This window comes from Anolis sagrei, chromosome 1, assembly GCF_037176765.1.
Source record: "Anolis sagrei isolate rAnoSag1 chromosome 1, rAnoSag1.mat, whole genome shotgun sequence".
Lineage (NCBI taxonomy): Eukaryota > Metazoa > Chordata > Lepidosauria > Squamata > Dactyloidae > Anolis > Anolis sagrei.
Genome location: NC_090021.1, coordinates 3,652,954 through 3,672,888, shown reverse-complemented (window position 1 = coordinate 3,672,888; position 19,935 = coordinate 3,652,954). Strand labels below are relative to the sequence as shown.

At 45.3% G+C, this 19,935-nt stretch overlaps 2 protein-coding genes across 9 annotated transcripts in view; one reads left to right on the top strand and one right to left on the bottom strand.

Moving 5' to 3' along the window:
- OTOF (otoferlin) overlaps positions 1 to 9,713 on the top strand; it is a 127,419-nt gene extending 117,706 nt beyond the window's left edge. For 6 of the 8 annotated variants that reach the window (XM_067472055.1, XM_067472074.1, XM_067472012.1 and 3 more), the window contains 5 exons: positions 1,460 to 1,701; positions 3,408 to 3,586; positions 3,828 to 3,928; positions 4,156 to 4,364; positions 8,033 to 8,121. In XM_067472055.1, the coding sequence (XP_067328156.1) occupies positions 1,460 to 1,701; positions 3,408 to 3,586; positions 3,828 to 3,928; positions 4,156 to 4,336 (703 nt within the window). In that variant the 3' untranslated portion in view covers positions 4,337 to 4,364; positions 8,033 to 8,121. Of the gene's footprint in view, positions 1 to 1,459; positions 1,702 to 3,407; positions 3,587 to 3,827; positions 3,929 to 4,155; positions 4,365 to 8,032 lie in introns of all 8 variants that reach the window. The other 2 variants (XM_067471951.1, XM_067471991.1) reach the window with 1 other exon arrangement.
- A 6,122-nt stretch (positions 9,714 to 15,835) lies between these two features.
- Positions 15,836 to 19,935, bottom strand: part of DRC1 (dynein regulatory complex subunit 1) — a 43,934-nt gene continuing 39,834 nt past the window's right edge. Inside the window, exons 16-17 of the mRNA XM_067472221.1 lie at positions 18,112 to 18,214; positions 15,836 to 16,332 (exon numbers count right to left, since the gene is read on the bottom strand). Coding sequence (XP_067328322.1) covers positions 16,270 to 16,332; positions 18,112 to 18,214 — 166 coding nt within the window. The 3' untranslated portion in view covers positions 15,836 to 16,269. The remainder of the gene's footprint in view (positions 16,333 to 18,111; positions 18,215 to 19,935) is intronic.

The window sequence follows — 19,935 nt, the reverse complement described above, 5'->3', positions numbered from 1 at the left end:
CCAGTTACAGATCCACCTCACCGTAGTCTTGCCTAGCCCACCTTGGACTAGTTTGTTTGCCAGAAGGTCATGGGGGACCTTGTTGAAGGCCTTCCTGAAATCCAGGTATGCTCCATCCACGGCATTCCCTGCATCTACCCAGCTTGTAACTCTATTGAAATCTTATCTTTCTTTTCCTGGAAACAAACTGATCTTCTTTGCAGCCTCTCGTCTGAGCTTAACTCAGGCCCAGGCAAGCCCTCATCCCCATTGCCATCTGACCCAGGCCCAACATCAGGAATATCATCCCCATTTCCATCATGAACATCAGACACAAGCATACGCTGAAGAGGCTGACATACAATACTAATTTTAGGGAAACACATTCCCTTCCATCTAGGGGACTGCCTCGGGGGTTGAATGCCACCATCTCCAACTCCTTAGGCTGGCAGTTCCCATGAGATTCCACTCTGGGATGTCAGGGCATTCGGGCAGCTTCCTGCCCAAGAATTAACATTCCAAACTGTCCCGAACCAAAGGATGCCCCACTCTTCTGTCTGGCCTAAGCTATGCATTTGCCCGGGATGGGGAGGGTTGGTCTCTGCAAAGGGGCTGAAGGAGCGTGGATCCCTGATCAGGTAAGGTGGAGGATGTGGGTCTGGTTATCTTCTCCCTACCGTGAATGAGGCATGCTCTGACCTGCTACTTTATTGCATGTTCTTCTAACTTCAGTTTATATTTGGAAAGTGTTGTGTCCCGTTTCTTGGCCAAGGCAGCTGTGCTTGGCTCTGTTTGTGTGTTTGCGTGTTTTCCACTGCATGCTTCTGGAAGGGCTGGGTGCAAGCTGCTATTATTATTACTATTAGTATCATCCACTCTGGGCCCATAACCCATAGGAATATTTGATAGAGTGCAGCATAGCTAGTGCTATATTATGAGCTTATGATAGGAAACAGGAGAGAAAATATATAAGTTGCTCTGATAAGGTTGAAAAAGGTAAAAACTTACTTTTTATTTTGCAGGTCATACATCTCAGACAAAAGAGTAAATAGTGATCTAACTTGGTTAGAAGAGTCTCTAATGCTGACTCTCATTCGGTGTCCAAGACATCTTGAGGCAGAGAATACTTTTCAAACATTTATGGAAGAAAGGAAAAGTGACCTCTCGATGCAGACAGGGAGCAAAAACACCTTGAGTTACATAGACCTAGGAAACAGGTGGAAACAAGGCATTAGGTATGCCCCACAGGGTTCCCTCCTGTAGCCAATGTGGCTGTTTCTTCACAGCCAACTCCTAGCCCTTCTCCTTTCCCGAATGCCCACTCACACTACCTTCTTGCAAGGAAGCCTTCTCCTCTGCCAAATGTCCACAAACTCCCATTGCATTGGCCTCCTGCATGAACCCAATCCTTGCACAGAGGGTCCAGGTGGCCCTCCTTTGTTTGGTCAACTGACCTTCTCCTTTGCTCTGCCTGGCGCAGGTGGCTGAAGGGCCAACAGGAGGACAAGCAAGACACCGACGTCCACTACCACTCGCTGACTGGTGAGGGCAACTTCAACTGGCGCTTCATCTTTCCTTTCGACTACCTTGCGGCCGAGGAAAAGATTGTCATCTCCAAGAAAGAGTCCATGTTCTCCTGGGACGAGACCGAGTACAAGATTCCGGCCCGACTCACGCTCCAGGTGTGGGATGCCGACCACTTTTCCGCCGATGACTTCCTCGGTGCGTCATATCATTTATTTGTTCCTTCCTTCTAGATCCTGGCTTTCTCTTGGTATGAAAACCAAAATGGCTCACAAAAGAAGTTAAAACTGAATACAGTTACTCAGCCCTCCACATTTGTGGGTTTCACTTTTGCAGATTTGATTAGGAATCTCTAGGTTCTTGTATGTAGATCTGTGGTCAATTTCTGCCAGAAGTAGAGTACATAATTGCTCTGGAGGATCTAGAGCAGTGTTCCTCAAACTGTGCTCCTCCAGATGTTCTGAACTTTGACTCCAAGAAATCCCAGCCAGTTTACCAGCTGTTAGGAATTGTGGGAGCTGAAGTCCAAAACACAGTTTGAGAAATTCTGATCTAGAGATCCTTAGAGAAATTTTCTTTCCGATCAAAAAGCATATTGGTTTATTTCATTGTTGAAGGGGGCCTGTGCAAATTTGTAGGGTAGAATGTGCGTGTATCTATATTCATGAATGCTCAAGTCCCTTGGAGTAGTAAAATAGCAATCCATAATGAAAATGGCAATATCAAGATTTGATTTTGGGATTTGTAAACATATTTTCAAGCCATGGATAGTGGAATCCGTGGGTGCAGAAACTGTATATGCAGAAGGCCAATGGGCATAGAGACCTCTCATTCCTAGGGTTGCTTCAAGTCAAAATGAACTAGATAGCAATTAGCAATAACTATGAATGAGAGACCTCCGTAACGGGCTGTTATTAGCAATCCTGTTGATATCTTGCAAAATCAAAGGAGCTTCCTTGATTGAGCCTCTCCATTTGGACAGTGGTCTTCCCCTTTTCTTCCTAGCATACCAAGCATTCTATTGTCGAAGGCTTTCATGGCCAGAATCACTGGGTTTTTTTGGTTTTTCGGGCTGTATGACCATGTTCTAGAAGCATTCTCTCCTGACGTTTCACCTGCATCAATGGCAGGCATCCTCTTGTGAGGTCTGTTGGAAACTAGGGAAATGGGGTTTATATATCTGTGGAAAGTTACGGGTGGGAGATAAAACTCTTGTCTGTTAGAGGTAGGTGTGAATGTTTCCATTAGCCACCTTGATTAGCAGAGAAGAAACACCAGGAACTGCTAATCACCTCTCAACAAAGAATTCCCCCAGGCCATAACAAGTTACACCTAAAAACTGTCAGGCCATCAAATGCTAATAAAGGTGGCCTTTTGAAACATTCACACCAAGCTCCAACCGACAAGAGTTCTATCTCTCACCCTGGACTTTCCACAGATATATAAACCCAATTTTCCTAATTTCCAAGAGACCTCACAACCTCTGAGGATGCCTGCCATAGATGCAGGCAAACGTCAGGAGAGAATGCTTCTAGAACATGGCCATACAGCCTGAAAAACCTACAACAACCCATACCAAGCATTATTGTCTTCTCAAGGAAGTCCTCACTTCTCATGATATGGCCAAAGTATGACTATCTGGCAGATCCTGAAGTGTAAGCTGTGTCATTTAATATTGAAGTCAGGCTTGTCCATGCCGTTGTATCCCTCATTCCTCTGCGTAGTTGTGAAAGATGGACAGTGAATGGAGCTTAGGAAGAGAACCAACTCCTCTGAAATGTGGTGTTGGAGGAGAGCTCTGCAGATATCACCAACTCCTAGAAAGACCCACCAGTGGATCCTAGAAAAGGTTCCTTCAGCCATAGGACCTGTGCTAATACTCCTTCCTCTTTCCATTCCCATAGGAGGCATTGAGCTCGACCTGAATCGCTTCCCACGCGGCGCCAAGACAGCCAAGCAGTGCTCTATGGAGCTGGCAACCGGAGAAATTGAGGTGCCCATGGTCTCCATCTTCAAGCAGAAGAGGGTAAAGGGCTGGTGGCCTTTCCTTGCGCGAGACGAGAACGACGAGATGGAGATGACGGTAATCAGGCTGGGCATCATCTCAGTAGCTTTGCCATTGGTCCTGTTGAAAATAATTGGGTGTGCTATTTACTTCCTGTTTCACATATCCCCACAATGCTCAGAGATGTGTTCCACATGGTGATGGGTGTCATATTGTAATGTCTCCACTTCTTGCTTTTGGCTACCTGTTGCTACTCAATGGCAGGGCACTTTTGAGAGCTTGTTTGGATGATGAGTAACCTTTGAATGCCCTCTTGCAGGGTAAAGTGGAGGCTGAGTTGCACCTGCTGACCGCCGAGGAAGCTGAGAAAAGTCCGGCCGGGCTGGCTCGTAACGAGCCCGACCCATTGGAGAAACCCAAGTAAGTCTGGGGAAGGGATCAATGGGTGAGTGCAGGGAAGTCCAGCAGGTCCCCAAAGACTCATTCCACAGAGGGAGTGATATATTCAGTTGGACGCCTCCCATGGAGCTTTGAACCAGGGGTTGCTTCTATTGTTTTCCTATCTCTACTGACTGTTCAACTCTCTGTCTTTCCTCGGCCCCTTCTTCTTCTTCCTCTTCCTCTTCTCCTCTTCGTGGCTTGCCCAGCCGCCCAGACACCAGCTTCATCTGGTTCCTGAACCCTCTCAAGTCCATCCGCTACTTTATCTGGCACACCTACCGCTGGCTGCTGCTGAAAATCCTCCTCCTGGTCCTCTTCCTCCTTATGGTCGGCCTCTTCTTGTACTCCATGCCGGGCTACATGGTCAAGAAGCTTCTCGGGGCTTGAGGAGGCCTGGCCTTTGGGCTTGCCTGGGGTACTCCTTTCTTTCCAGCTACTCTTCCCTATGTGGCATCACTATCAGCCCCAACGTGTCTGCCCATCTGCCCTGGGGAAAATGGGTGCGATGGGGAGGGGATGAGATTGGAAAGCAAGGACATAGTGGGATAGACATGCTCCTCTTAGCAGGAAGGGGAATGGGTTGACTGGCCAAACCCAAAGAGTGCCTCCCAACGGCTCCTCGTTCTTCCTCCTGGAGAGAAGTGGCCAGCAATAGGAAAGCATCAAGTGGTGGCTACCTCTCTGACACAAAGCAAAACACTGTTGTGTGGGAGGTACCACATTGTGATGTGTGCCTGTAGTGTTCAAGCCAAGGAATGAAAGAGTTAACTTCGTGCTAACTGTTGTCCCCACTAACATCATTTTCACGAGAATGAGAAATATCTGGTTTTCTCCCTGTTGATAGAAATCATAAGTTGTACTATCCATTTTCAATGGTTTCCATCCATTTCAAGAGTTCTGCACATGTTTCATATGAGCCACAATCCTATAATTAATCCCAAATGGAGTAGAGCCAGAAATTGACCATAGGTGTGCGCTGGAGAATCTAAAGATTTCTAGAGAAGCATCCATTTAGGAGTCTCTAGGTCCTCCAGTGCGATTCTCTGGTCAATCTCCGGCAGAGGCTGACCATAAAGTCATTCTGGAGGACCTAGAGGGAGAATATTTCAATCAGATCTGTGAATAATAAGTTCTGCCAAATTCAAACTTGCAAATGTGGCTCGACCATTGGATCAGTTGGGTTAACCTTCCTGCTGAGTCAAGAACTGAGTCATGCTCTCAATTCCACCAAAGGTCTTCCAGTCGTATGCTGCACTCTCTTGGAACAATTGTCAACCTTTGCATTCAGTGTGCTATTCAGAGGACAGGAGCAGAATTCAAAACGATCTTGACAGATTAGAGAGATGGGCCAAAACTAACAAAATAAAGTTCAACAGTGACAAATGCAAGATACTCCACTTTGGCAGAAAAAATGAAATGCAAAGATACAGAATGGGTGACGCCTGGCTTGAGAGCAGTACGTGGGAAAAAGATCTTGGAGTCCTCGTGGACAACAAGTTAAACATTAGCCAACAATGTGACGTGGCGGCAAAAAAAGCCAATGGGATTTTGGCCTGCATCAATAGGAGCATAGTGTCTAGATCTAAGGAAGTAATGCTACCCCTCTATTCTGCTTTGGTTAGACCACACCTGGAATATTGTGTCCAATTCTGGGCGCCACAATTCAAGAGAGATATTGACAAGCTGGAATGTGTCCAGAGGAGAGCGACTAAAATGATCAAGGGTCTGGAGAACAAGCCCTATGAGGAGCGGCTTAGGGAACTGGGCATGTTTAGCCTGAAGAAGAGAAGGCTGAGAGGAGATATGATAGCCATGTATAAATATGTGAGAGGAAGCCACAGGGAGGAGGGAGCGAGCTTGTTTTCTGCTACCTTGGAGACTAGGACGCGGAACAATGGCTTCAAACTACAAGAGAGAAGATTCCATCTGAATATTAGGAAGAACTTCCTGACTGTGAGAGCCGTTCAGCAGTGGAACTCTCTGCCCCGGAGTGTGGTGGAGGCTCCTTCTTTGGAAGCTTTTAAGCAGAGGCTGGATGGCCATTTGTCAGGGGTGATTTGAATGCAATATTCCTGCTTCTTGGCAGAATGGGGTTGGACTGGATGGCCCATGAGGTCTCTTCCAACTCTTTGATTCTATGATTCGATGATTCTATGATTTGATTTGCTGGATGGCCACCACAGCCGCCTGAGAGCATTGCTTCCATTGTATGAAAGAGCAAGAAACTGGCAGATATACAGTTAGTTGTATAGTGCCTGCATTCACCAAAAAATAGTGTAATGCATTGCAACCAACTATATAGATATAGCCTTACAATTCACTAGCATTTTGTAGGACATGGTCCTCCCCATGTGTTTTGTTCAAATAAACCAATTTTGAGCTCCTCTAGAAAATGAAATTTTCTTCACAGTGAATCACAAGGATTGTATGTTGAATAGTGAAACTTTTGCAACAGCAAATAAGTCATTGGCAAATATGCCACAATTCTCATTATGAGTTAAACTATTTTGAGATGCCCCATTTGATCAAGGACAGGAAAACCTCCAACCCTTTTTTACAATCTGGCTTCCCAATTCATAGAATCATAGAATCCTAGAGTTGGAAGAGACCTCATGGGCCATCATCCAGTCCAACCTCATTCTGCCAAGAAGCAGGAATATTGCATTCAAAACACCCCTGGCAGATGGCCATCTGGCCTTTGTTTTAAAATCTCTAAAGAAGGAGCCTCCACCACACTCTGGGGCAGAGAGTTCCACTGCTGAACGGCTCTCACAGTCAGGAAGTTCTTCCTCCTGTTCAGATGGAATCTCTTCATTTGTAGTTTGAAGCCATTGCTCCACATCCTAGTCCCCAGGGAAGCAGAAAGGAAGCTTGCTCCCTCCTCCCTGTGGCTTCCTCTCACATATTTATACATGGCCCTCATCATATCTCCTCTCAGCCTTCTCTTCTTCAGGCTAAACATGCCCAGCTCCTTAAGCCGCTCCTCATAGGGCTTGTTCTCCAGACCCTTGATCATTTGAGTCGCCCTCCACTGGACACATTCCAGCTTGTCAATATCTCTCTTGAATTGTGGTGCCCAGAATTGGACACAATATTCCAGGTAAAGTGGTCTAACGAAAGCGGAATAGAGCAAGGGGAACATGACTTCCCTAGATCTAAACACTATGCTCCTATTGATGCATGCCAAAATCCAAAACTACTTTTAGATGCCCCATTTGGTCAAGGACAGGAAAACCTCCAACCCCTTTTTTTACAATCCAACCTCCAAATTTGCAGCTTTGACTTTGGCAAACCTGAGTATTCACAGATTTGATTCAAATGTTCCCTCTGGGGATCTCCAGGGCATTGACCTCAGAGTCATGCTGGAGGACCTAGAGCAGGCATGGGCCAACTTTGGCCCTCCTCCAAGTGTTTTTGACTTCAACTCCCAAATTCTGCCCCGGAGTGTGGTGGAGGCTCCTTCTTTGGAAGCATTTAAACAGAGGCTGGATGGCCATCTGTCAGGGGTGATTTGAATGCAATATTCCTGCTTCTTGGCAGAATGGGGTTGGACTGGATGGCCCATGAGGTCTCTTCCAACTCTTTGATTCTATGATTCCTAACAGTCGGGAGTTGAAGTCCAAAGCACCTGGAGGAGGGCTAAAGTTTGTCCATGCCTGACTTAGAGGTTTCAAGGAAGAACACTCCTCTAGAAATCTCTAGAGCAGTGGTTCTCAACCTGTGGGTCCCCAGATGTTTTGACCTTCAACTCCCAGAAATCCTAACAGCTGGTAAACTGTCTGGGATTTCTGGGAGTTGTAGGCCAAAACACCTGGGGACCCACAGGTTGAGACCACTGCTCTAGAGCCTCTAGTATGGTATGATCTCTAGTATGATCACCTTCTGGTGGAGGTTGTCCACAGAATTGTGCTAGAGGACTTAAGGATTCCTATGGAGGTGTTCTCTCAGGTTTAAATTATTTTATTTGAGTCCCCATCCTCCTCCTTTGAGTCCTGCGCCATTAATCCCAGGGATTGTGAAGGGCTGACTGCATTTTGTGGGTCCAGTGCTTAGCTGTGTTGTTTCCTCCTTCCTCCTCTTCAGTCGCCCGGACACATCCTTCATCTGGTTCCTGAACCCGCTCAAGTCGATCAGATACCTCATCTGCACCCGGTACAAGTGGCTGATCATCAAGATCGTCCTGGCCCTTCTGCTCATCATCATGGTGGGCCTCTTCCTCTACTCCATGCCCGGCTACATGGTCAAGAAACTCCTGGGGGCCTGAGGAAGATGCTCCATGGCCAGGCTCCTCTTCCATTTCCGAGCCGGACGGTCTTCATCGCTCTTCGTTTCACTTTTGTGGTTTCGTTGCTTTTCCTTTGGGGAGTATTACTATGATTACCTTTAGTATTATCCTGGTTTTAGTGGAGGCCAAGGTGTGGCTCAGGATTTGCTTTGCCTTGTATCTTGGGGGAGAGATGGTGAGTTCTGCCATCATCAGTTCCCTTAAGGTCTCCAGTCTATTGAAGCTGGGCTGAAGTTCCATAGTTTGAGGTGACCTTCTTATCTCTACTTTCTGGTGCCTCAAAGAGTGGAGGTGAGCTGGCCTTCCGTTTTTTGTTTTTGTTTTCCTCTCTGTGTGAATTTGATGCCTCCAAAATTTCCTCTGTTTTGTGGTTTTTCTTTTGGAGCTGAGGCCTCCAAATGCTGCTCTGAGAGGAGCTGGAAAGGGCCTCCTGACCAGTCTAGGTGTGACGTTGGTCAGTGTCTCGTTATGGAATTGTTTTCTGTAAGGATAAAGACTACGTACGGAGACTCCTAAGAAACAGGGGGAAGTCTGCTCCCATTTTCGGTGGCAGTAATAATGCAAAAGGGCTAGTTAGTTTGTCAGATGACAGGTCAACAGGATACGAACCAATCTGCCATTCTTTTTGCTGGAGTTTTTTCCCCCTCCCATTCCTTGTCCAGAATGCACCTAGATAACCTCCAAAATGCACTGCAACAAACAAACAAAGGAGAAGCACAACCTAACTTATATTCAATGGAAATCAACCAACAAAAGTTTAAATATGAAAGTAAATAGACATGCAAAGTAAATACTGACCAATGAAAGTTAGAATATGAAAGTAAATAGACATGCAAAGTAAATACTGACCAACCAAAGTTAGAATATGAAAGTAAATAGACATGCAAAGTAAATACTGACCAATTAGAGTTAGAATATGAAAGTAAATAGACATGCAAAGTAAATACTGACCAACCAAAGTTAGAATATGAAAGTAAATAGACATGCAAAGTAAATACTGACCAATTAGAGTTAGAATATGAAAGTAAATAGACATGCAAAGTAAATACTGACCAACCAAAGTTAGAATATGAAAGTAAATAGACACAATACTGACCAACTAAAGTTAGAATATGAAAGTAAATGGACAAGCAAAGTAAATATTGACCTAGATAACCTCCAAAATGCACTGCAACAAACAAACAAAGGAGAAGCACAACCTAACTTATATCCAATTGAAATCAACCAGCAAAAGTTTAAATATGAAAGTAAATAGACATGCAAAGTAAATATTAACCAACGAAAGTTAGAATATGAAAGTAAATAGACATGCAAAGTAAATATTGACCAACAAAAGTTAGAATATGAAAGTAAATAGACATGCAAAGTAAATACTGACCAACAAAAGTTAGAATATGAAAGTAAATGGACAAGCAAAGGAAATATTGACCAACAAAAGTTAGAATATGAAAGTAAATAGACATGCAAAGTAAATACTGACCAACCAAAATTAGAATATGAAAGTAAATAGATATGCAGAGTAAATATATATACAAATTCACATACTCAAGAAAAAAGAGAAGCACAAGCTAACTTGTATCCAATGAAAATCATCCAAAAAAGTTAGGATATGAAAGTCAATAAATTCATGCAACGTAAATATATATACAAAATTCGATATATGAATTTTTAAATCCATGTCTTGATATCTGCAAGCTCAAAAGTGCAATAGAAATGCTCCATATTATCACTGGGATACAGACATCTACATAAGTGGACCTACTCCTGCAGTAAATAGAAATCCACAGTTCTGCGTTGTCCTCTTCTAGCAAGGGACGATATGACGTTGCTGCAGGAGCCAGTGACCGTTGGGCATTGCATGCTGATGCGCATGTGGCCTTTCCCAAGAAAAGCACAGAAACCTTCCAGAGATGGCACATATTTCTATTACAGCATGGGCACCTATCTCTAATGCAAGCAATACGAACAAAAGAGTAAGGAAAAAGAGACTCCATTTTGCCTTGGAACCACAAAGCACAATGTACAACCCGGTTCAGGGTAGACAGTTCCTTAGGGACCAAATTTGGGATGACACTCCTGTTTGCAGCCTGTGGCAGAGTGGTGAAACAAGGTGGCAAAGGAAGCAACTCTGCTATTCCTAAGCCATTGTGTTCCTATCCCATAACCCATGCTTTTGTTTTGTTTTTTTGCCCCATGGAAACTTCTTTTCTTGTCCCATCAGAAAGCCCACCATAAGAGAGTACTCTCCTAAGCATGTAGCATCCATGTTGTCTTAGTCAAGCTTATGCCTTAACAAGGCAGGAGAGTTGTGGGGTTCTGATAGGACAGGTACGCAGTCAGTTTCTTGGACACTGGAGGCTCTGGAAGAGCCCCAACTCCTTGGAAAAGGGACTGGTGAGGAAACCATTTGAGACAGGTGGGAAGAAATGGCTAGTCATGTCAAAGTCATGGAAGGCTTTCATGGCCAGAATTTATTTTATTTATTTATTTATTTACTTTACTTGTATACCGCAGTTTCTCAGCCCAACAGGCGACTCAACGCGGTTTACAACAAGGATCACTGGGTTGTTGTGTGTTTTCCAGGCGGTATGGCCATGTCGCAACTCTAAAATCGTAACAGTAAATAAAAAACAGGGGAATTCCAGACAAGAAACAATCAGGGCCAGCTAATCACCTCCCAACAAAGGATTCCCCCAGGCAGGAAGCAGCCAGTCCTTGAAACTGCAAGGCCATTAAATGCGAATCAAGGTGGCCAATTGCTACATTCACACCTAGCTCCAACAGACAAGAGTTCTTTCTCCCACCCTGGTCATTCCACAGATATATAAACCCCCTTTTCCTAGTTCCAACAGACCTGACTATCTCTGAGGATGCTTGCCATAGATGCAGGCGAAATGTCAGGAGAGAATGCCTCTAGAACATGGCCTGAAAAAACCTACAACAACCCAGTGATTCCGGCCATGAAAGCCTTCAGCAACACATAGAATCATAGAATCAAAGAATTGGAAGAGACCTCATGGGTCATCCAGTCCAACCCCTTGCCAAGAAGCAGGAATATTGCATTCAAATCACCCCTGACAGATGGCCATCCAGCCTCTGTTTAAAAACTTCCAAAGAAGGAGCTTCCACCACACTCCGGGGCAGAGAGTTCCACTGCTGAACGGCTCTCACAGTCAGGAAGTTCTTCTTCATGTTCAGATGGAATCTCCTTCGTGCATCAAGAACTGTTTATGGGGCAACCACCACAACTGTTAGCAACTTGCATGCAAATTGTGGAGGAAAATTTGGTCTCTATAGCAAAGTGCAGTGTAGCCAGTGCTAGGCATGACCTTATGGTAGGAAACTAGAGAGAAACTATGAAGGAAGCTCTGCTAAAACTTAAAAAGGGTCAAAACTTGTTTTTTTCATCGCAAGCAGTGCATCTTGGATAAAAGAACAAATAGACCAAAAAAAAGTTGGCAAACCTTGGTGGAAGAGGCTCTCATGCTGTCTGCCATTGTCTGTTTGTGAGGCAGAGAAGCCTCATGGTGCTTCCTTCTCAAACAAAGGGGAATAATCATAGAATCATAGAATCAAAGAGTTGGAAGAGACCTTATGGGCCATCCAATCCAACCCTGTTAAGAAGCAGGAATGTTGCATTCAAATCACCCCTAACAGATGGCCACCCAGCCTCTGTTTAAAAGCTTCCAAAGAAGGAGCCTCCACCACATAAGGACACCCTCAAAACCTTTTGGAAGAAGAAGAGGGAAGTGGCCTCTCCATCCAGGCAGGAAGCAAAGCACCCCGACTCAGGGCCGTAGCCAGAAAAAAATTTCGGGGAGGGTTGACAATTTGGGGGGGGGGTGTTGAAAATTTCGGGGGGGGGGGTTGAAAATTTCGGGGAGGGTTGAAAATTTTGTGGGGGGGGGGGGAACTGAAACCTGCCTCCTAGCTCACGCTGAAGCAAAGAGCACAGCAGGGGGCAAAGCAACCTTCAATAGCCTGCAGCTCTGCCCCTGTCAACCACCTCCACCAAGTCTGGCCTCCTTAATGAGAGCATTCAACACACACACACCCAACTTGGTTGCTTCACTACATCGGCTATTGCTGCAAGTAATGACAGTGTGAATAAATTGTCAATATTTGCTTGAGATAGTGCTTACAGTTCTGGAGGGACTCTTAATTTTTTGCATCTCATAGACTTAGCAGGGGGATTTGGTTAACCAGTTAACCCATTTCGGGGGGGGGGGTTGAACCCCTAAAACCACCCCCTCGCTACAGGCCTGCCCCGACTTACATACATTTAGGAAACAGGTGAAACAAGGCAGGAAGTATGTACCGCAGAGTTTCCCCCTGTTCCCAATTCCTCCAATATACAAGTGTTGATGTTTTTTCACTTCTAAGAAGTTGATGGCCCCGTCAAAGGGGAACCGTGGGTCTTTTTGGCCCCATTCTGAAGGGTCTGTCTGCTCAGCAGGCACGGCTAAGGTCTCAGGGTTCTGCCAGGGACATGCAACCGCCCAGAGTTTGGGGAAGTTACTCTTTTGGGATACAACTCTCAGAACCTCCTGGTTCATGGGAAACCCCAAGAGTAGTTGGAGCCCAGAAAGATCACTTCTGTCATCGCAGAGAAGCTCAGGAGGCAACTGCATCGTGAGAAGGTTCAGGAGGAGCCCTGGGATGGATGGAGATGCCAAGTGGCGGAGCTCCAGCGTGAAAAAGACCCCAGAGAAACCAGCACCACTGTGCTCCTGTCCCTCCTCCTCCTCGTCTTCTCTCAAAACCCCGGCGCACGGGTGGGTTGTGTGTGTCATGCTGGCTTTGTTCCCCCCACCTCCCCTTTTTTTCTTATCTGAAGTGTGTGTAAATGATAGATCCTATTTCTCTACTACTGTCGTGGGGAGGGCTTGGGTGGGGAAACCTTTCTCTGTGCACTGTTAACTGCAGGGTCTTTTGGGATTTGCTGTATGGACCAACAGGAAAAATAAATAAAATCTGTATGTTCTTTAATAAAAACAGATGACCAGAAAAGAAGCGGGTTCTGGATTACTTTGTGTGCATTATACCCTTTGTAACACAATTTTTGTTGTTGTTATAGATGTCAGTTCCTAAGTAGTTCTATTAAAAAAAACATGGAAAGGGTTTATTAAACTGCAACAACTTTGTCTTTGTGGGAGGGACACCATTCTGCAACACATTTTGCGATAGTTAGAATCTGTAAGACTGTAGGACCTATATAGCAATATTAAATGATCACTCACAAGCCGATTTTGCATTGAAATGGATATATTGCTTGTATCTCTGCAGCAAAGAAATACACTACTGACTTTTTCCCACTACCACTTCCTTTTATACACCTTTCCTGCCCATCTCCCCACTCTTCTCAGTTTCCTTATTAGAGCGTGTTGCTTCACAAGTTCCAATACAAGGTTTCCCGCGCCCTCTGCTGGGTTCAAAATGTCACAGAGAGAAAATTGAGACAGCCAGGATGATTCAGTCAGGATGTCATGGAGGGAATTTGTGATGTCTTCATGCCGTCAGAAATTGACTCCTGACAGAATCATAGTATTGGAAGAGACCTCGTGGGCCATCCAGTCCAGACCCATTCTTCCAAGAAGCAGGAAAATCACATTCAAAGCACCCCTGACAGATGGCCATCCAACCTCTATTTCAAAGCCTCCAAAGAAGGAGCCTCCACCACACTCCAGGGCAGATAGTTCCACTGCTGAACAGCTCTCTCACACAGTCAAAAGTTCTTTCTCATGTTCAGGTGGGTTTGTTTAGTGGCTATTAGGGTAGCGACATTCATAGTATCATAGAATCCTAGAGTTAGAAGAGACCTCATGGGCCATCCAGTCCAACCCCATTCTGCCAAGAAGCAGGAAAATTGCATTCAAAGCACCCCTGACAGATGGCCATCCAGCCTTTGTTTAAAAGCTTCCAAAGAAGGAGCCTCCACCACACTCCACATGGGGCAGAGAGTTCCACTGCTGAATGGTTCTCACAGTCAGGAAGTTCTTTCTCATGTTCAGGTGAGTTTGTTTAGTGGCTATTAGGGTAGCGACATTCATAGAATCATAGAATCCTAGAGTTGGAAGAGACCTCATGGGCCATCCAGTCCAACCCCATTCTGCCAAGAAGCAGGAAAATCACATTCAAAGCACCCCTGACAGATGGCCATCCAGATTCTGTTTAAAAGCTTCCAAAAAAGGAGCCTCCACCACACTCCGGGGTAGAGAGTTCCACTGCTGAACGGCTCTCACAGTCAGGAAGTTCTTCCTCATGTTCAGATGGAATCTCCTCTCTTGTAGTTTGAAGCCATTGCTCCATTGCGTCCTAGTCTCCAAGGAAGCAGAAAACAAGCTTGCTCCCTCCTCCTCCCTGTGGCTTCCTCTCACATATTTATACATGGCTATCATATCTCCTCTCCGCCTTCTCTTCTTCAGGCTAAACATGCCCAGCTTCTTAAGCCGCTCCTCATAGGGCTTGTTCTCCAGACCCTTGATCATTTTAGTCGCCCTCCTCTGGACACATTCCAGCTTGTCAATATGGAGGGGCCATCCAGTCCAACTCCATTCTGCCAAGAAGTAGGAAAATCGCATTCAAAGCATCCGTTCAGCAGTGGAACTCTCTGCCCCCAGAGTGTCTTGGAAGCTCCTTCTTTGGAAGCTTTTAAACAGAGGCTGGATGGCCATCTGTCAGGGGTGATTTGAATGCAATATTCCTACTTCTTGGCAGGGGGTTGGAATGGATGGCCCATGAGGTCTCTTCCTACTCTTTGATTCTATGATTCTATGATCCCTAACAGATGGCCATCCAGCCTCTGTTTCAAAGCCTCAAAGAAGGAGCCTCCACCACACTCCAGTTCAGAGAGTTCCACTGCTGAACAGCTCTCTCACACAGTCAGGAAGTTCTTTCTCATGTTCAGGTGGGTTTGTTTAGTGGCTATTAGGGTAGCGACATTCATAGAATCCTAGAGCTGGAAGAGACCGCATGGGCCATCCAGTCCAACCCCATTCTGCCAAGAAGCAGGAATATTGCATTCAAAGCACCCCTGACGGATAGCCATCCAGCCTCTGTTTAAAAGCTTCCAAAGAAGGAGTCTCCACCACACTCCGGGGCAGAGAGTTCCACTGCTGAATGGTTCTCACAATCAGGAAGTTCTTCCTCATGTTCAGATGGAATCTCCTCTCTTGTAGTTTGAAGCCATTGTTCCACTGCGTCCTAGTCTCCAGGGAAGCAGAAAACAAGCTTCCTCCCTCCTTCTTGTGACTTCCTCTCTTCCTCTCTTGTGACTTCCTCCCTTCTCTTCTGCAGGGTAAACATGCCCAACTCTTTAAGCCACTCCTCATAAGGCTTGTTCTCCAGACCCTTGATCATTTTAGTCTCCCTCCTCTGGACAAATTCCAGCTTGTCAATTCTTTGGCGATTTTGGCTCCAGTCATCTCTCATTTCAGATAAACGTGAAACATAATGAGCAGCTCAGAACATCCTTATTATTCCCCCAGAGGTCTGTGATGGCCTCCTTCCCCGCTCTCCATCCCACCTGCACCGTTTCTCGGCCTATCCATGTTCATGCCTCCTCAAGCAGCACCAAGGATCAACCAAGAGGGACTACCATGTCACAGTAAACCATTTATTTGTCCTCCTTCACATAGAGAGAAATGACATTCTGAAGGTCAGAAAAAGGTGCCTGTTTTTCCGCTCCAAGGAACACTTCCGGAGCACGGCGTGGGTTTTGTAGGTTCTCTGAATCATGCCAAGTGAGGATTCTCCACGTCCCTTCATCGATGAGTCGGAAGGTTTGTGAGAGAGTTGTTACATGCCCAGTGAAGCCCTTGCCCACAGGTTAATGCTGGTATGCGAGGAAAGAACTGGGTGACTCAAACCAAAACAGGGGGTACTTACGAATGCATGGCTCCAAGGGACCAATCTTTCAAAGTAATTTTTCCTCGCAGTTTGGCTCTGTTGCACCCACAATGGCCCATCGAGAGGGCTCCATAAAGAGGGGGATTGGGAGAGTCAAACAGCCCCTAAACTTCCAGCGGAGGATGGGTCATGCAGAATTCAACTGTAGGTTCAGTAAGTGGGTGGGAGGGATCAGCAACTCCGCATTCACCTGAAAAAGGGGGGAAAGTGGAATCCAGTCTATAATCTCCCTCTGTTGAAATTATCCAACCCCAAACTTACATTTTCCAAATTCTCATACTCCCTCTCCAGTCAGACCTACAAGATCCTACATGCCTGCCTGCTTCCTCTGACAGCACCTTGGACTCTGAAGGGAGACCAAGGTGCTTGTTTATAAAGGTATTGTCCTCCCCACCCTGTTCTACACCTGCAAAACATGAACTGTCTACAGACGTCACACTCAACTCTTGAAACGATTCCATCAGCACTGCCTCCAAAAAATCCAGCAAATCTCTTGGGAAGACAGACAGACAAATGTCAACATGCTGGAGGAAGCAAAGACCACCAGCACTGAAGCGATGGTCCTCCGTCATCCACTCCGCTGGACTGGCCACATTGTCCAAATGCCCAAAGATCACCACCTGCTAAAGCAGTTACTCAAGAACAGAAAATGTATTGTTGGTCGACAGGAAAATAGATTTAAAGATGGGCTCAAAGCCAACCTTAAAAACTGTGTTGTAAAGAATGCAGAAGAAACAGGCCTGAAGAAAACCATTTTTCTTCTTTTTAATAATCAGGTTCTGTTCTTTTTAAGTCCTTGTTCTTTCAACTTCAGGACATTCGCATTCCAGGCCTCATGACTGTATACCATGCAACTGTGGACAAGTCTACAGAGGGACCCCCAAATGCAGGGGACCCCAAGAGCATGAATGCTTCCTGATCCATGGCAACAGAGTGTCCACACCTCCTTGGAAAAGACTTATATATAGCCCGAAAAAACCTACAACAACCCACTATTTAAATATGGCTGTCATGTCCACTCTCAACCGTGTTTCTACAACAACCCAGTCCTTTGTAAGACCCTGTTTAGTTCCCTAAAGTTGTTGTTGTTAGCTCTCATTGCCAAACAAAAAAGTTATTATTATTATTAGTTCCCATTGCCAAACACAAGAGTTGTAATGGGAAAGCAGCCCTTTATAAGACCCTGTTTAGTCCCCCCAAAGTTGTTGTTGTTGTTGTTGTTGTTAAAGCCATTAGGGACAGTTTCTTGGGTCTCACGCTCCGCTTTTGGCATTTTTTTCAACCTCAGCCTCCTCCCGTTCTTTTTTTATATATACAAGTCTTAATAAAATCCATGCATAATAACACAACCCAACTAAAAAAATATATTTTTCTTGGTGTCTTTGTTTTTTGGGCCTGCTCCTGGGGTTATTTGGGGTACTGATTCAGAAAATTGCATTGGCTAGACCACATCAGCTCTAGATTATTAAATATGGTTTCTGTTGGTGAGCAGGTGACGACTACTGGATGGCATATGTTCAGTATCAGAAGCAAGAGCTGATGTAGTCTATCCAACATAATTTCCTGAATTGGCACCCCAAATCAAAAAACCGAATCCAAAGTTGACCAAAAACCGATTCGTAACCCTTTTGGAACTAATGTTAGAGAGCGGCCCCTGGTCAAAGTGGCCCCTGGTCAAAAAAAAAGGTTGGGAACCACTGCTCTAGATTTTCCCCATTGCCGCTAATGAAACAATTACAGAACTTCAAAGATTCAGATTGCTAATCAGAACAGAATCCTTCTGAATCTTTACAAAACAAAGCAGGGGCCATCAAATCTCAGAAATGAATTACTAATAGAATTTCAGCTGCTTTGCATACCTCTGCTTAAGAGTCAATGCCTAAGGTAATGGTCCCACAAGGGAAGGGGCTACCCTTGATCCCAAAACACTCAGGCCTTTCCGCCCTTTCACCCTCTGCCCTTTGCTCACCGGGGACTGGAGGTACTGCTGCAGCAACAGCCGGAGTTCTGCGTTTTGCTGGTGCAGCCCGTCTGTCTCAGTAATGAGCTTTGCCCTCTGGGAGAGAATGTGGCTGGAGAAAAAGGTAGAAAAGACATCGCATGAGGATGGATGGGCGAAGGAAGTCCCAAAAGGGCTTGGAAAGCAGTAGGAGGAAAGTCTCCTCCAAGAGGGCCTCTTTGAGAGACACTCAGATAAATTGGTAAGGACTGTAAGTAACAGAGGCTCAAAGGCAGCCAAGTGAACCTGGCAAATAAAGAAGAGAAACAATCCCTAAGAATCACTGAATAATAATTGGAAGAGACCCCAGTCCAACCCCACCCTATCACGTAGGAATCCACAATACAACCCCTCCCAACTGATGATCATCCAGAGCAAGCATGGGCAAACTTTGGCCCTCCCTCCAGTTGTTTTGGACATAAACTCCCACAATTCCTAACAGCCAGTAGACTGTTGAAGGCTTTCATGGCTGGAATCACTGCATTGCTGAGAGTTTTCCATGCTGTATGGCCATGTTCCAGAAGCAATTTTTATATTATATGCGAAATGTTTTAATTGAATTTTATAACTATTTTAACTGGTTTTTTTAATTGTTGAGCCATCAAATTGTTGCCGACTGAACCGCCTTGAGTCGCCTCCGGGTGAGAAAGGCGGTATACAAATGTGGTAAATAAATAAATAAATCAGGGCCAGCTAACCCCTCCCAACAAAGGATTTCCCCCAGGCAGGAAGCAGCCAGTCTTTGAAGCTGCAAGACCATTAAATGCTAATCAAGGTGGCCAATTGTGGCATTCACACTTGCCTCAAGCAAACAAGAGTTCTTTCTTCCACCCTGGACATCACCCCATTTGCCTAGCTTCCCACAGACTCACAACCACTGAAGATGCCTGCCATAGATGGGGATGAAATGTCAGGAGAAAATGCTTCTGGAACATGGCCATTCAGCCTGGATAACTCATAGCAACACAGCGAATAGGCTGTTAGGAATTGTAGGAGTTGAAGTCCAAAACACCTGGGGGACCAAAGTTTCCTCATGCCTGATCCAGAATGCCTAAAAACCAAGTTGCAGCAGATTCTACTCTCAAACGATTCTGACCATCCAGAAGATCTTCCTAACATACAGATAGAATCTTATTTAAACACGGGTGTCATGCCCCCTCTTCTCTTCTCCAAGCTAAATATCTTCAGTTCCTGAAGCTGCTGCTCAGAAGGATTAATGGTTTTCAGACCTTTGGCCATTTTAGTTGCCCTTCTCTGGGCTGCTCCCAGTCTGTCTTGAATTGTGGTGCCTGGACATAGTGTTATTTCAGGTCTGACCAATGTAGAATAGACTGGGACTATGACTTTTCTCCGTCTGGATACTATGCTCCTACTTCTTACTTACTTACTTACTTACTCCTACTAATACAGACTAGAACTGCATTATTTTTAACTATGCCATCACAAGTGACTCCTGTTCAGCTTGTGATCTGCTACGACTCCTAGATCCCTTTCACATGGACTGTTTTTAAGACAGGTGTCCCTATCCTATATCTGTGCATTTCTCTGCCTAAGCGTAGTACCTTCCCATTGTACCCGAGCATCTCTGTGCAGACATACGCTAAAACAGTTGCCATAGAGACTTTGAAGAAACGTGCAGTTCCTCAGTTCAACACTAAGGGACACTCCAGGCACAGACATGTTGGGATCAAAGCACATTTGGCAGAAGAGAGAGAGAACACTCCGATCACATAGTGCCTGGTTCTGCCTTGTTTGGTCTTCTATAGATATTTGAAAATAACCACAACAGCGCAA